The following is a 15,171-nucleotide window of genomic DNA, read 5'->3' as shown; positions in this document are numbered from 1 at the left end:
AGAGCCAGTGCCAGGTCCGTGCATTTTATTTGCCTTCTTCCTACAGTCGCAACAACAACAAGTAAAAGCACTTTCGCATTTTCAATGGCTTAATTTTTACATTTCAGTTCGATCTCAGAGATGGAAAGGTTGGCATTATTTGCTCAGTGGGCATTATTCAAGGGAAAAAAACAATATAAAGCCTGCGATCTCCCATGTCACCTACCTGCACTTGATAGCGAGGAAGAAGAAATAGAGAATCTCGCTTCGCGAGCAACGGGGGCCTCGCGCCAGGGCCTCACAGCGGCGGACCGCAGCCGCCAGGCCATCCCTGGGCGAGGCGTCGCAGGCTGCCAGAGCCGAGTGGATCGCCTTGAGCAGGCCTCTGAGGCTATTGATACCTCACTGCACGGCTACGGTTGACAATAGACGCCATCAGGGCGCTGGTTCCAAGATGGAAGATAACGAGGATGCCCCCGTCATCGGCACAGTGCCCCGCCAAAAGGTCACTTCGCGCTGCAAATCCATCGACCGCTACGGTGACTCGGATGTGGACTTGACCCGCAAGCGTTCCTTCAGTGACGAGTACTTCAAGCGAGTCGCGCGGGACCTCAAGTCAATTCCGTGCTTACTGCTCCTGGGAAACATCTTCGCTTTTGTGTTCCTCATCATCTGGTCCAACATCACCAAGCACCTGTTCGTGACGCAGAGGCCTACCGAGCTCACCACTCCCTCGGAGACAACCGCACCACTGATTCGCTCCATCCGCGAAATGCACATGTGCAGCAAGCCCCGATGCGGTGCCATCGGACACGCCATCAACTACGGTGTCAACTCCGATGTGCAGCCATGCGCCAACGTCTTGGAGCACGTATGCGGCCGCTGGCTCAAGTCCGATGCGGAGGTCTATGAGAAAGTGATGCTTGGCTCCGCCCGCCTTTACGTGGAGGACATGTACAGGGACATCAAGCGGCACCTAGAGACGATGTCCATCTCTCTGCCCCTCCGCACGCGGCACAAGGTATCCATAGTCTACCGTAGATGTCTTTACGAAGGTAAGGCGGATAGGCGCGAGCTTTTGGCAGATATCATGAACAAGGTGTACGGCTTGCGGCAATGGCCATTCTTGAGCACGCCTTTTGCGAAGTTTCATCACGTGCTCCCCAAGTTCCTCCGATACACCAGCGAGGCCCCTCTTCTATCTGTCGGTACAGCGAGGCTTCTGCAGATTACGCGCGCAAGCAGCAACGTGGCCGATGAACCGGCAAACGAAATAATGCTCGCCCTTGACTGCCCCACGTTTGTGATGCCTAGGTATTGGCTTCTGACGAGAAACGACGCAGATAGAAATGACTACGCCACTTTAGTCATGCATATCATGCAACTTTACCATGGACGTCCTGTCCCAATTCATGTAGCGAAAAACATTGTCGCTTTTGAAATTAATAACGCCTTTGCCGCGAGGAAATACTGCCACAGGCGCAAGCTGAGGAAATTCACAATAGAGCAAGTGCAATTAAAGGCGAAAAACTTAAATTGGCTGGAGTTTCTTCGAGAAGTTGTTGCTGACGATACTGGCACACTCTTGACTCAAAAGACTCCCGTGTTGCTTAGATCATTTGACTACCTGAAATACATGGCGAGTCTCGTCGGCGCACAAAAGGAGCAGCGTGCGGTGAACTACATCGGCTGGAGAGTTCTACACTACTATGGCCCACAAGCCCTCCGAGCGATTAGGGATAAAATCAGTACCTTTCGTCACGCCAAACTGAACGAGACCGTTAATGCAGACTGGAAAAGGTGTCTTCTAACCACGAACGACATCATGCCCATTGGTATGGGTCGAGTGTACGTTGAAGCGATGGCCCGCGTGAAGACATTTCTCGCGGTTCAAGACCTGGTAACGAAGGTTATTTTTAGCTTCAAGTACATGATTTCCCAAGCAGTGTGGCTTGATAACGAGGCCAAAGTGAATGCTTCCAACTATCTGAGCAAATTGAACACTATGATAGGCATTCCGAAGTGGGTCGCCGATGACAAGATCCTTGACATTTACTATGCGAACTTCACGGTGGATGCCTCAAATGACCCCTTTTTCAGCCTTTTTGACAAGGGTAGTCAGCACACCGCCAGGCTCCGCTTTCTGCCACTCTCCCTGCAGAGCACCAACCGGATAAAGCAAAGCGTTTACTGGAAAGGCAGGTCATCGGCCGGAACGAGTGAAGAGAAGGCTGCTGCGCACCACGACGACGCCTCTCTCGGGGGTGTAAACATGCGGCCGCTCCACACGTTCATCTTCCCGTCGCGCATCGTCGACCTGAAATTACACCTGTACAACATGAGGCAGGCGCTGGTGTTCGACGTCAACGAAAACTCTATGCTGCTACCGGCGGGAATCCTGCAGCCGCCTTACTTCGACCCCAGTGTCCCAATGGCAATCAACTACGGCGGCCTGGGCGTGCTCATATTGTTCGACATGGTGCGAGAGTTTTTCCGCTTCTTCTTCGACGACACCGAAGCCAGGTGGCGAAAGCGCACGCGGTGCATCAACAACCGAGTCTACCGCAAAACGGAGGAGTCCAGTGGGAGCCTGGACGAGAATCAAGAGCACGAGGTCGTCACCTTCATTATGATGACAGTGCGGGCCGCGTACAACGCTTACCACTACGCGATTGGTGCCGACGATGACGACATTGTGCCTGGAGTCGGCGTCGACGCCAATCCGGACCAGCTATTCTTGCTGACTACCGTGCGCACGATCTGCACAATCATCAGAGACAGGTGCGGGAATTGCATAACGAAGCTCTAATGAATGTTTCTCGTTGTCTTATACCCTTTTTATATGGGCAGAAGTAACCGCAGTTACGCGAAACCATGGTTAGCGCATTTTACACGGTGCACCAAACCGTGGTTACGCCACTAACCGCGGTTATCGCCAACCGAGCTTAGCGACCTCGGTTTGCGTCATTAACCGAAAAGATAACGGTGTCCATGGACGGAGGCGGCACGCGGGAAACATCGAGGCACCCTAACGGAGACAGCATGTTGGCAGCATCTGCGCCCGTTTTACAAACTTCTCCAAGCAATAATTTTGGGACAAAAAGCATAGTTTTCAGCGAAATCGTACTTTATAACAAATACTCTCTTAATAATGCACATATTTGCGTACGGCATTTCGTTCTGCCGAATTGTTGAGTCAGTTCGTTGTTTCCACCCAAGGGGGCAGCTGCCATAACCGAGTAACCCTCCCTATAACTGAGGACTCTTGAGTGCTGTGTAATAACGACGAACCGCGATTTGAGATAACCACAGTTCAGTTCGGTAACCGTGGTTTCGCTAACGCGGTTAACTCTGTCCGTACAGTAAGGGTATTAGAATCCACTCTAGTATCCACCATTGGGGACAGCGGCGGAAATTTTTTAATATAGCTGTGTAGTATATGGCAATCTGGCTGTTTCATCGCTATAGCGTTAAAAAACACGATCTGCAGAAAATCTAGCTTTTTCGGCATTGTGAGCAAATATGGCCCTGACAGGTGGTGGCTGGGAAGTCATGTGACCAGGTGCTGATTAGTCGGCGGGCTATGTGACGTCACAAAAATATATCTCTGGTAGCTGCAAACTCAGGCTTATCATTTCACATGGGAAGGTGGTATGGGAATCGACCCTTCCAAGACACTTGCGCCATGAGTATGACACGCTACCGCTAACCAAGGCAGGCACTTCTATACGGCCTGGTTAAAGCATGGTTTTGTATTTATTTCTATCGGTCGGTTTTTGACATGATTGGGTAGGTCCCGACAGTACGTGCGAAATGTGACAGGTAAAAACTAAAAGATAAGGGATAGTGTAGAAAAGTGCATGTACACGAACACGGACCCACAAGACGAGCCGCAGACGGAAGCTATTAACGATATCGCTTCATACCCTTAAAGAGAAAGCTTTAGTGCTCCCCAATTTCTTATACAGGAATCTGAGATTCCCCGAAGGGAACTAGTAGTGCGTACTGAGGTAGGATACAACTTAAAACAGCAATTGCTAACTATGGACGTTGGTATGCGACGTGTGTATTACTCCGGTAGACAGAAAACAAAAGTAGTTTTTAAACGTTGACCAAACAAAAAAAAAATTAGAGGGCTGGAATTTTTTTTAGCCTTTTTATTCATGCAACCAGAACAGCTTTAACAGCGAAATTCATTTTGTTGTGGAATTGTATGCGGCGATTACTGCTGGCTTGAGTTGTATCCGACTATATGTTTTTGAGAGAATAGGCATCTTTGCTCAGGACGCTTCATGCGAGCCGTGTTAGGCATAGTCACGAAGTGGTCATTGCTCTTTCTTTATTTCTTCAATCGAGAGTGCAACCAACAGAATAACAGTTTAAAAGCTAATTTTTTTTTCTCACGGCAGCCTCGTGTTTTTCATGTTGTGCAGCGTCTAAAAACCCTGACATCGAGGGCTCGGTACTTAGTAACTAACTGCATACAACTCTATGGACACGACTACAGTGTCACCTATAGGTAGCGTTCATTGACAATATTGGGCACAACATTAACCAAGATGTGCAGATCTTGTTAAAACTTTTATTGTGAGCACTAACGCATATTTTAATAAATAATATCTGAAATGCGCAAATTAGTGATAACACACAGATACTAACAATCGTTTTTAATGTAGCAGTGCTGCAGGCATATTTGGTTGTCAAATTTTTTTTTAAGCATTTTAAAAGCTGATAAAATAAGAAAAAAGAATAAATGGAAGTAGCTCTGATTTATTGAAAAAAATAAATGTGTCCAAATATTCAATTGACCAAAAATGCCTGTCTGTTCAACACTGTAGCATAGCAATAAAATGAACTATACTAACTTCGAGGGTTCCAAGCGCTGACCCTGATAGCCACAACGAGAAGCCATAGCATGACTGTACCATCTGCTCAGGCCTGACTGTCCGACTAATTTAAAATATAAATTAATGCCCAACCCGCTAGCTCTGCCCTTGTTACTACCACCTAATGGTGAGACCGACAAGATTATGTAATTTTAAACTCATCACCTGCAATAAACGTTCGCTTTAACATGTAGCTTGAGCCGATTTTTTTCTCATAGCCTGTAACGCAATGAAAGCTTGCCCGTGACAGGCTATCCTTAGTCCACTTCAAGCCCACGTTACCAGGAGCCTTTCGTATGGTACAGAGAATATTGAATGAACGCCATACACTATTTTTTTGTAAAGGTCCCCTTTAGAAATAAAGCTTGCATAAAAAGAGTACGCGCCGCTGTTCTAACACTTTGACAGCCTTCATAGTGACAGCACACGTTGAATACTTCCAAATGCTAAGGAGTAATAGTTTTCAGACGCAAAAACGTTGCAATAATGTGCACATAAGAAATATACCAAGAAACCTTACTTCACGCCTTACTTTTTTTCACGCCGCCTCAGGTCACGAACAAAACGAAGAAGGGCGTTTTCGGCAGAAATTCCGCCATCGCCTTTTGCACGTCGATCTCAATTTTGTGGAATCAAATTCGCGGTGTGTTAGAGACGGTCGAACTGTACAATATATACACCGTTTCGTGACGCTAGAGCAAGGCTAAAGATGCCGTGCGTGTATGCAGCCTTTATGTACCGATCATCGCACTAGTCGGTCGTAGGCCAGAAGTTTACGAAGCGCGCCCTTAATCTCATGCACGCGTCATTGTCCCCGTATTTATTACCTTACGACTCACTTCGCCCAGGCACTTCGGACTGGTGGAACACGGCACGGACACGCTGCTTCTGCGCAAGGTCACGGCGGCGCTTCAGAGCCTTAATGAACTGGCGGACGCGTTCAAGTGTCCTGACGATGAAAAGAGGAACGCCTTCTACACCTGCATGGAGAGCACGCGCCCGGTCGATGACAACTAGCGCCCAAGTTGCGCAGATCCTTCGAGTGCCGATGCTCGACCGAGGCCCTGGCTGCCATCGCGTCCTTGGATGGTGCTGCCTGCCAAGAATTGGACGAGCTACAGCTGTTCCTGCGGTCGTAGCCCTACGTAAGACCCAAGGACCGAAATCCTGTCTAATGCTCACCGGGGATCCTTGTCGGCGCTAATTTCGATGCCTCGCAGGTATGTGCACGACTTCAAAGCTTCATTCAGCGGCCTCATCTGAACGGTACACCGAGGCCACTGCAGAAGAGCGAAACTCCAAGCTGCGAAACAAAAATCGTAGCAGGCACGGTGCGTTGTTCGCATTACAGGAGCTGCCGAAATACGGACATGTCAAGTGACTTGGAAGAGTCTGATGCACACACCAAAAGGCTCACCGAAGAAAAAAAAAATCGAAGACAGGCGATTTGCACGTCCTTTTGAACTGTTCAGTACGCCACGCAACAAGGACGGCCCTGCTGCGAGTCTTTCATGAAATCTTTAATATCAATGGGACCTTTCTTTGAAAATTCTGTGCTTAGTTAGGACGCAACTGAATAGAACTGTACTTGGACGAAAAGTGTGAAACGCCGCTCGCATTTAGGCGAGTGCAGTTATGTGTTTACATTAAAGAGAGACTTCAGTCTTCCAGGGGTCGCGCCTATTTTAATGTGCTCCCCTCTTCCCACAACCACCACTGCCGATGGTGAAGAAATTTAGAAATCTTCAAGCTGACTTTATTTTCCATCTTAATTCATTTGTTTTGTGAATTTTGTTTTGTGAACGCCTCTATGATGCTCCAGCGAGATGCGACAGAGACGACGAAGAAAACTATTGAGTTATTTGGTCCCTCCCATACGTACGAATACCATTTCGCTCGCGATTACAATATGTACAACACCTGAATTATGCGATGATCTACCAGTTCGGTGTCGCGACTAAAACATTAAAAAAAAAAATTTTTTCAGGTATGCACTGTGACTCTGAGGCTCAGAAACTAGCGTTATTGTTCAGCATTTCATTTACAGTGTTATTTTTAGCAATGGTATGCCCCCTGTAACCACAAATCCTTCAGACAAGTCTCGAATTCTCTTCATTGCTGCAAAATAGCGCTCTTTCATATCTTTTTTTTTTTTTGCCCAAGGCAAGAGGAAAGTCGGGTTCGACCAAATATTGACTGTTTGGATGCTAAGACAGCGTGGGTAGGTTATACTTCGCCAGAAACAGTCTTACGTGTAGCGGCCAGTGACTCGGCGCATTTCCTGTCCATCCAAGGTCTAGACCTACACAGGCTGAGAACAGCCCATAGGTCGGGTCCGGCACGGCCCGCCATTTAATGCGCTCTTTCATGGGGCTTCAGCAAGGCCTAGACTTTACGTTGCAGACCTGGCCAAATCTCTTACCCATGCATTTATCGTCATATTTGGCCGGCTTTGGATATAGTGCTGCAGTCTGCACTTCGAGCCTTCTAAGAGTGACACAGATAGAAAAGGGTCATGGCGTTTGTTCAGAGAAAAAAAATACACAAGCTTTTTCTTTATTTTTTGCGTGTGGCTCTTCTGCTTATTTTTTTTCGCGAAAAAAAAAATTGTAAATAGAATTGCGCTTAAAATCAAATAATTTGAAAGGTCCTCGCTAACATAAAATTTCAAAAACTTAAATGACATTTAGCATTACCGTCATTGTCTGTGGACTAACTATACTGGAACCCCTGTGCTGCCAATTTTCCCTGTCCTGTGCTCGCAACGGCCGATTTACGCATTGACAGAGCAAGTCTAATCAGCATCGCTCACAATGCTACGTGCAAGAAATTTTGGACGAGCACGTTCGGTAAAATTTCACAGTAAAAAAAGAGAGAACTGTATTCAGTGTCTGATCAGCGACAGCGAGTAAACGCTCTTGCAGGTACTAAACAAAGAAAAATAGCTGGAGTTGAATTACCTGGCTAGTCTCAGCAGAATGTTGAAGATTCAGGTGTGCGGCTCTGTGGTAGGAGTATATACATTTGCCGGATGAAATAGAGGATTCACTGGCTTGGGCTGTTTCAGCCATCGGCGAGTGCCTTCCTTCGGACCTAGCAAACGTTATCCCCAGTCTACACCATCTGTCAATACCGAAAACCACGACTGTCAGCAGGTGTAAGAAATGCTTAAACAGCTTGTGCATCCCGTGCGGGTGCGTCTCTCTGGCATCAATACGCAAACAACAGGCATTATTGGACAACTTTGGGGTGATTTGAGGCGCAGGCACTTAGTTCTCTCTTAAGTGCAATAATTGAAATCCTTTCTTGCGACCCCTTGCTCTCATTACCTGCTTTTTCGATTATTTGCTGCTTTTTTCTTGTTTCACATTTTTGCCCTTGTCTCTCCTTTAGTCTACTTTTTTTTTTCAGTGTTTAAACTTTTTTTTCTACTTTTATAACTTTAGGTTGTTTTCTGTTTTTTTTTTACTATTTCTTTTTTTCTCTTTTTATACTTTTTCCTCTGTTACTCTTAACTGTTTTCGATGTTATCAATCAACAGCTAGGCCCGAATTAAAGATTTGCATCGTTTTTTCACGTTCCGTGCACAATTTCGACATCCGTGACTGTTTTGTCGTCTCCCCACTATATTGACGTCCTTAGCTATTTTGACGTCGGGTTGAATTTTTTGGTACTAATAATTAACTAATTATTCCACAGCACCGAAATTTTGCGCACAGATATATTTTTTCACTGTATATCTCATACAACCATTCTTTTACTCCTCAATTCATTAGTACCTCCGCGCAGGTAAAAATCCTCGCCACACTCGTCAGCCTTTAAAGACTTTCGCATTAACACCTTCCCAGTGATGATGCTCATGTGCCGCAGAGTTGTGATCCATTGTCTTTAACAGCGCGTACGCGCACGAACGGAGCACGCAAACTGAACCAGAAATGAACTCGAATACTGCAAAACTATCGGGATATTTAGTTCTTATCCACTGTGGTTTTGTGTGCCTAAGTGCTTTGAACCACAATGGATCTGCACTAACTAGCCCGACAGCTTGTCTTATTCAAGTGTAGTAACGTAGTGGAATGCCCCAGGCCTTCGTGGCCGTCTGCGTGACTTCCGGCAGCACGCATAGTAGCACCGCTTCTCTGTGGTTGCGATTGTGGGCCCAACATGCTGTCTGCATTCCGCCTTAATGAGTATTAAACCAGACGGAAGCCTAGCTTTTAGAAGCATGTGCGGCAAGCAAAGTGTTGGTGTGTATACGAAGAGACTTTGCGCACGACCTCCATGTTCTACAGCAGACGACACGAATCACTACATTTGCTTGACGCATTAATACTAAAAGGTCGAGTCTTCTGCTATTGGCGCTTTCATTCTGCTGAGAAATGGCTTTGGCTATTCATATCTGTCTTCAGCAATCTAGCCTAGAAGGAGAGGAAGAAGACTCCTGGGGGTCCACAGTATGCAGACACACAGTATAAAAGAGCACTGACAAGTTTTAAAGAGAGCCTCGGTTCACAAGCCAAGCCAACCTATACCGGCATGTAGACTTCTTTTCATCTGGGCAGGGTGGATGGTCAGCCAGTACCTAAAGCAGATTCGATGCTGACACGTCTTTCTTGAACGGGGACAGGGTAGAACAAGGAAAAAAAAGATGGCTGCACAGTATGAAAAAGCACTGAGTATATATCTACATCATGGCAATGAGCTCAAAACTAAAACTTTTCCATCGGCCTCCTTCACTAAATGCTTTGTCTCTGCAATGACTTCAGCACGTTGCTTGAAAAATGTTTCTCTCCCATAAGCCGTCATGTACAGCTTTATTGGCAACAGAAAAGGTGGTAGCTTCAAAAGGTGGTAGCAACAGCAGGTAGCTTCATCACATCTTCCTTGCAGAGGCCCATCAGTCACCGTTTGTGGCTGGAAAACGATGTTTTGTCGGCCAGGGACTTCGTTGGCTCTGCACATATTCCCTGGCTTTAAAGCTAGCCGTTAGCTGCTTTTTTAGACGGACAGCTGGCAGAGCGGAAAAAATGTACATGTAAGCGAAAAAATACGCACATCAGGGACTAGTTTCAGCGTATGAGGTCTGGCTCGCGTGCTTCCCTACTAAAACTAGTTGTTATTTACGCGATTCTTTTTAATGCAAAAGCAATAACAATGCCTCAGTGCGAAGATGCCGATGTCTGCCTCAGTGAGTGAAGCCGCCATCTTACAGAAACACCATCCACCAGTCACGGCACTATGCACAACTCTAGATTTCAAAGGGACTGCCCACTCACTCATTCCGACCTCCAACTGATCCCCTTACCTTATCCCTGCCCATCTTCATCATTTAAAGCCCCGAACATCCCCCACCCAACTTTATCTGCCAAAAGAGCCACCCATCACTAATTCACCTACTTATGTCATTTACCTGTCCACCACACGCCAGAAACTCCCACAACGGAACGAAAAAGCGACTTCGATAGAGGCATAAGAAAGGCAGTTGTCATGTGTGCGGTGTTTCAACAGGCATGCTGCTTTCCCGTGATATGTTTCAATTTTATTTCGACGTGGCTAATTATATAGATTTGCGTCTCAAAACCATCAAACAATTGACAAGATTAAATCTAAGTGTTCGTGTTTTCTATTCCCTACCGCCCTTACATTTCATGAATAAAGTGAGGAATGGGCACACGAAGTAGACGCTTCATAGAGGTGAGTTGAGGTGAATATCTAAGAAGGGAAAATGAGATGGGAAATATGTGTGAGGAGTTTTCTCATGCACATGCACGTCTAGCGGTATACGCCTAGCCACCCAGCTATTCCGTTCCTGTAATAACCCCTTCAGTGTTTATAAATCTTGTTGACATTTTGCTTGAGAACTGCACAGCACGGAACAGTAACGATCCTAGTACCCGAAATCATACGACGCCGTATACACATATCCTGCTATCCAATCCAGAATCACGCTTTCCAAGCCTGGCACCGGCAGCACTGGACGTATGCGTAGGATGAGCCTGTCGTTCCGCATGGACCTAAGAAAGGAACACGTAGTCGTATGGCCCATCGTAGAAGTGCATGGAGCGATCCGTATGCGCGATAAGGCCACCGTCTGTTAAGCGCCTTCCGTAAACCACGCCTTCTTCGCGGCTCCGTACTAAGCCGGCGTCCAGGAGCCAGTCGACCAAGCGGTGCCCGTGGAAAGGGGACCGTGCCAGCGAAGCTGGAAACCTGCGGAGCAAGGCACGCGTTCGCAGTGCTTGTTTATACGTAGAAATACCGCTCAGAAGAAAGCATGAATAATGCAGAAATGCAGTCTATATAGGGTGGGCACATCATATTTTTTGGCGGCGACAATTTCAAATTCGGGGACTCAATTTTCCGTTCTTTCTGCGGACCTCGCCCTGATGAGAATTCAGATGCAAACGCAACGCGATAACAAAAAATGACGTTTTTATAAGCTCACAGTGTATGCGCGCGGACGCATAGCTTGGAATACATACATTGAAGTGTAGGTAGGATGATAGGTTAGCTTTGCTGTTCATGTTAACTGGGAAGAAAAAGATGATGAACATGCTATAAGCAGCAGACGAAGGAGAAATCTCTTCAACAAAATATACAGGCTTCTAGGTATGTACCTTCAGCCGGAATTTTCCAGCGTTTTCTTTTTTTTTTTTTTTTTTACTCCGTTTCGTTTTGTTCTGTTTTCCAAAACCAATAACAATAACAAGTCGACGTAGTTGGAACGAGCAGACTGATGATATTATTTTCAAGGCGAGGATTGGCACGTACCATATAAATGCAGACATGAAGGCAAGTAAAAGGGGCAAAAAATGCGAAGCGTTTGGATGGGCCGCGCATTATTGACGATCTGGGCAGCGCAGAACTTTTCATGGATCACAGGTTCATAAAAAAAAAGATTCGCAGGAAATGCGCGCAGAATACGCTTCGAATACGGGCGTACATGTTTTGCAGTGGTTCAGACTCGTTATACTCATCAGAGGCATTATTTCTGCACAAGCGCATGAGCACCCTGTTTTACTCCTTAGTGACTAATTTTGCACTGTTTTATGGGCACAATTCAATTAGCGCAGGCATCCTACTCTAACTTGTAGAAGGCCGGCGAACACTTATTTCATCGTACCGCAGTGACTTTGCAAGGATTTTTGGGAGCGCAATGTAAAGCAGGCGCTGACTTTCCAAAGGCGCTGACTTTTAAAAGAGCTCGGCGTTGTTTTCGAAGTGCTAACAGACTCGTTAAATCTGTAATCGTTTCTCTGTACTCTCATTGGCCCGCGTTGTGCCGGGCTTCAAAGTTACACCGGAGTCGCAACTCTGAAGAGAATCCCAAATGACTTGCTGCAATTTCTCAGCGAATTCGGTGAAATTAAAGACAACGGAAAAGACTCGTCTCGCTGACACTACCTACAAATACCCGTTAACGTAACTTCTAGACTACTAGAATTATTAGTCAGCCTCACTATGATCGTTGGCTCATTGGCACTATCACCGCTTTATTAAGCAACGCAGTGTTCTCGGCGCCAGTAAATTTAACTCGGCTCTGTGGACATTGAAACGCAACGTGCGTACCATAGAGGAAAAAGGTTGTTCCATGATGCTGTGAGCCAGCAAGCTAACTCTTCAGTAGTCACAGCATTTCCACTAGCGAAAGCCTACGTAATCTACGAGTTGAGCCTCCATCGATAGGCGGCCGCCACGGCCGGGATAGCACGCGCTTCTGCAAGCTGAGTATCCTTGCTTCCTAACCACTGAGCCACTGCGGCGGCGCACACAGGAAATTCTATTCTGGTACTCGGAATTTGGGGAAGGAAAAGGAAGTTAATTGTGAATTGTCAAGTCTATAGTCTCCCGAAGCGATACACAACCTTTGGGCGTTGGTGTGGTGCAAAGCTCCGAATTACTCTAGACGGAATAGTAGGAAAAAAACGCTTGTTATTATTGTTCGTGCAAAGGATTTAGAACAAACGATATAATCTGGCATGCAGTATACGCACATTCTTATCTGCAGTTACAACTTAAAAAGAGCAACAAGTTGACCGCTATCTGCCTTATGAGAAGGCTCTGCTTTTCTTATCTTTTTGCCATTTGCTTTGTTATTGAGTTTCCTCTCCGATGCATCATTAAAGAAAAACATGATATCCACGTGTTACAATATATATACTCAGAGTTTTCGGTCCTTGCGGTATTTGACTGGCTAGAAACTGTCTAAACATTTTTCTTCTTCCTCTTTTTTATTACTTAGAGTGGTTAGCTCGGGACATAAACCAGAGTAGTGCCGGTATAAAGCACAATACCGGCATTGGCAATGGCGTTCATAGCTTGTATCTGATGATATCCGCAGATCAGATGCCGAACTGACATTTTAAAAATGTCTTGTTTCCTCAAAACGACTTAGGAATGGAACAAGCCGACCGAGGAAGTAGTGTCCATATTATCAAAGGATTCATTTCATTCCATGCTGTGACATTTTTGAGTATATTTCCGTCTTCTTTCTATCTAAATGTTATCGTTTTTGTTGCCACCTGCATGCGCGGTGGAATTTGCATACGTTTTTTTTCAACCCCCCCCCCCCCCCCCTCCCTGTAATACCAGACAATGGCGCTGTGGGTGTGATGATAAATAAATAAAAACGGTGCATGGAGTTTTTGCAACCTCATACATGGTCATTTGCCATCCTTGGCTACCTGCATCTTCACTAGCGTGAGCCGAAGTCTCGACACAAGAGTTGTATTTCCAATAATCCCGAAGATCGGCTTCCGAGAAAGAACTAGAATCTTACGCTTCGCTTTCGTCCAGAAACTCCTCAAAGGCTCTTCGATGGTAGACGGAGAATTGGCGGCAGGCTACTTGGTTGGCATTCTGTAATCCAACAGAGACAAGCCTCTCCTTCAGGCACCTCGGTCTGCTTCCAATTCCCAGCCACCTGAAACGTTGTTGCTCACTTTATGCACTGTTGTATTGGAAGCGCTGTTATATTGGAAACGATGCAGAACCTAAATTTACCACGCAAAAAAAAATACAGTAACAGTGCCCAAACAAGAACAAGTAGCATGCTGAGACCGCGGAGACCTCATAGGGATCAGAGCTTCATCTTTCTCGCGCTAAACGACCCGGTTCGAGAATCGAAAAGAAATCGAAAAGGACAAAGACAACGTACATTCCAACTAGAAGAAGGAGCTTGACTCGGTGCTCCTCGTTCTATTCTTCTTCTGCAGAAGTTTTCTATTTGCACAAATTTTGTCTTAAGGAACACAGCCTCGCTTATTACTAGGGCTTTCAGGCGTGCTGCGTGCAGCAGCGAAAACTACAGACACAAAGCCACTGGCATCTAAATCGAAAACAGGAAAGCGGGCAAACCGAGGACTTCTGAAAGCGACCAAAAAAAATAGAGTAATGAAGCACAGAGAGAAAGAAAGGTATTAGCTTACTGGAGGGCTCGTGCTTTCGCCTCACTAAGCAGCTTTCCTTCCAGTCCGCACGCCAAAAAGACAAGCATCCCCTGAAACGTGTAGCGATTAGTGTGCAACATCCAGCAAGAGACCGAGAGACGATCGAGACACGCTATATGTTTGCAGGGAAAAGAAGAGAAAGAAGGAAAGAAGGAAAAAATCACTCGGATAGAATGCCAGACAGAGTTAGCGCTAAGACAAGATACAGAGAGGAAACGGAATGATGTGATGAAAAAGAAAAAGCGAGCCAGAACTAAGCGCACATCGTGTACGACGATAAAAGGAACTCGCTCTAGAAACTGAACGCGCCAGGATTTATTGCTGCTGCTGATTCCGCGCTCTTCGGATTAGCGCTAGCCCGTTCGTCGCAATCGAGGTGCTTGGTGCCTGCGTGGGTCCGTTGCAGCGTTCATGTAGCTCCCCTTTGCCGAAAGAAAAAAAAGGAAAAACGGAGCGGATGAAAGAAAAGAAAACGGTAAAGACGGGCAAATGCCGCCAGCCGTCGTGCTCCCGAAATGAGTTGCGCTTTCCAGAATTGGAGAAAACAGAGCCGGTGCGACCCCGCTAGTTTTGATGGTCAGTTTGATCTATCCTCTTGTGCTGGACAGCAGCGATGCACCTCGCGTCGGCACAAGCCTCTGTAAGGGTGTAGCAGCGGCCTTCTGTACGTAGTCTGAGCGCCTTTGAGCCGGCGCTTAGACTCCGTCGTGAGCAGATCGATAAAACTAAAGTATGCGAGCGCCTAGTAACGACTTACGGCTAGTTAACGGCATGGCTATGATATTGCATACCATAACGACCGACTGATCGACACGGTTTCCAAGCTAATTTTAGCCAATGATTACAAAATAAACCGT

General features: G+C 46.3%; 2 protein-coding genes across 2 annotated transcripts in view; one reads left to right on the top strand and one right to left on the bottom strand.

The window, feature by feature from the left end:
* The first annotated feature begins 433 nt into the window (after positions 1 to 433).
* LOC146199063 (endothelin-converting enzyme 1-like) lies at positions 434 to 5,882 on the top strand. The gene is made up of 2 exons (XM_084592030.1): positions 434 to 2,760; positions 5,714 to 5,882. Exons 1-2 carry the CDS (start codon positions 434 to 436, stop codon positions 5,880 to 5,882), a joined length of 2,496 nt encoding a protein of 831 aa, XP_084448156.1.
* Positions 5,883 to 9,672: 3,790 nt separating this feature from the next.
* LOC146199062 (lysosomal cholesterol signaling protein-like) overlaps positions 9,673 to 15,171 on the bottom strand; it is a 79,290-nt gene continuing 73,791 nt past the window's right edge. The window contains exons 12-14 of the mRNA XM_084592029.1: positions 14,294 to 14,364; positions 13,645 to 13,788; positions 9,673 to 11,075 (exon numbers count right to left, since the gene is read on the bottom strand). Of these exons, the coding sequence (XP_084448155.1) occupies positions 10,880 to 11,075; positions 13,645 to 13,788; positions 14,294 to 14,364 (411 nt within the window). The 3' untranslated portion in view covers positions 9,673 to 10,879. The remainder of the gene's footprint in view (positions 11,076 to 13,644; positions 13,789 to 14,293; positions 14,365 to 15,171) is intronic.

This window comes from Amblyomma maculatum, chromosome 2, assembly GCF_055883805.1.
Source record: "Amblyomma maculatum isolate TAMU_Amacu chromosome 2, ASM5588380v1, whole genome shotgun sequence".
NCBI classification, from domain to species: domain Eukaryota; kingdom Metazoa; phylum Arthropoda; class Arachnida; order Ixodida; family Ixodidae; genus Amblyomma; species Amblyomma maculatum.
Note: the sequence above shows the minus strand (reverse complement) of the source record. Positions and strands in the feature narration are given on the sequence as shown.

What these genes read in the sequence shown, in the direction of transcription:
- LOC146199063 (XM_084592030.1), top strand. Translation starts at nt 434, where the DNA reads ATGGAAGATAACGAGGATGCCCCCGTCATCGGCACAGTGCCCCGCCAA. An exon ending in TGCACAATCATCAGAGACAG is followed by an intron (nt 2,761 to 5,713) that starts GTGCGGGAATTG and finishes CACTTCGCCCAG; the next exon opens with GCACTTCGGACTGGTGGAAC.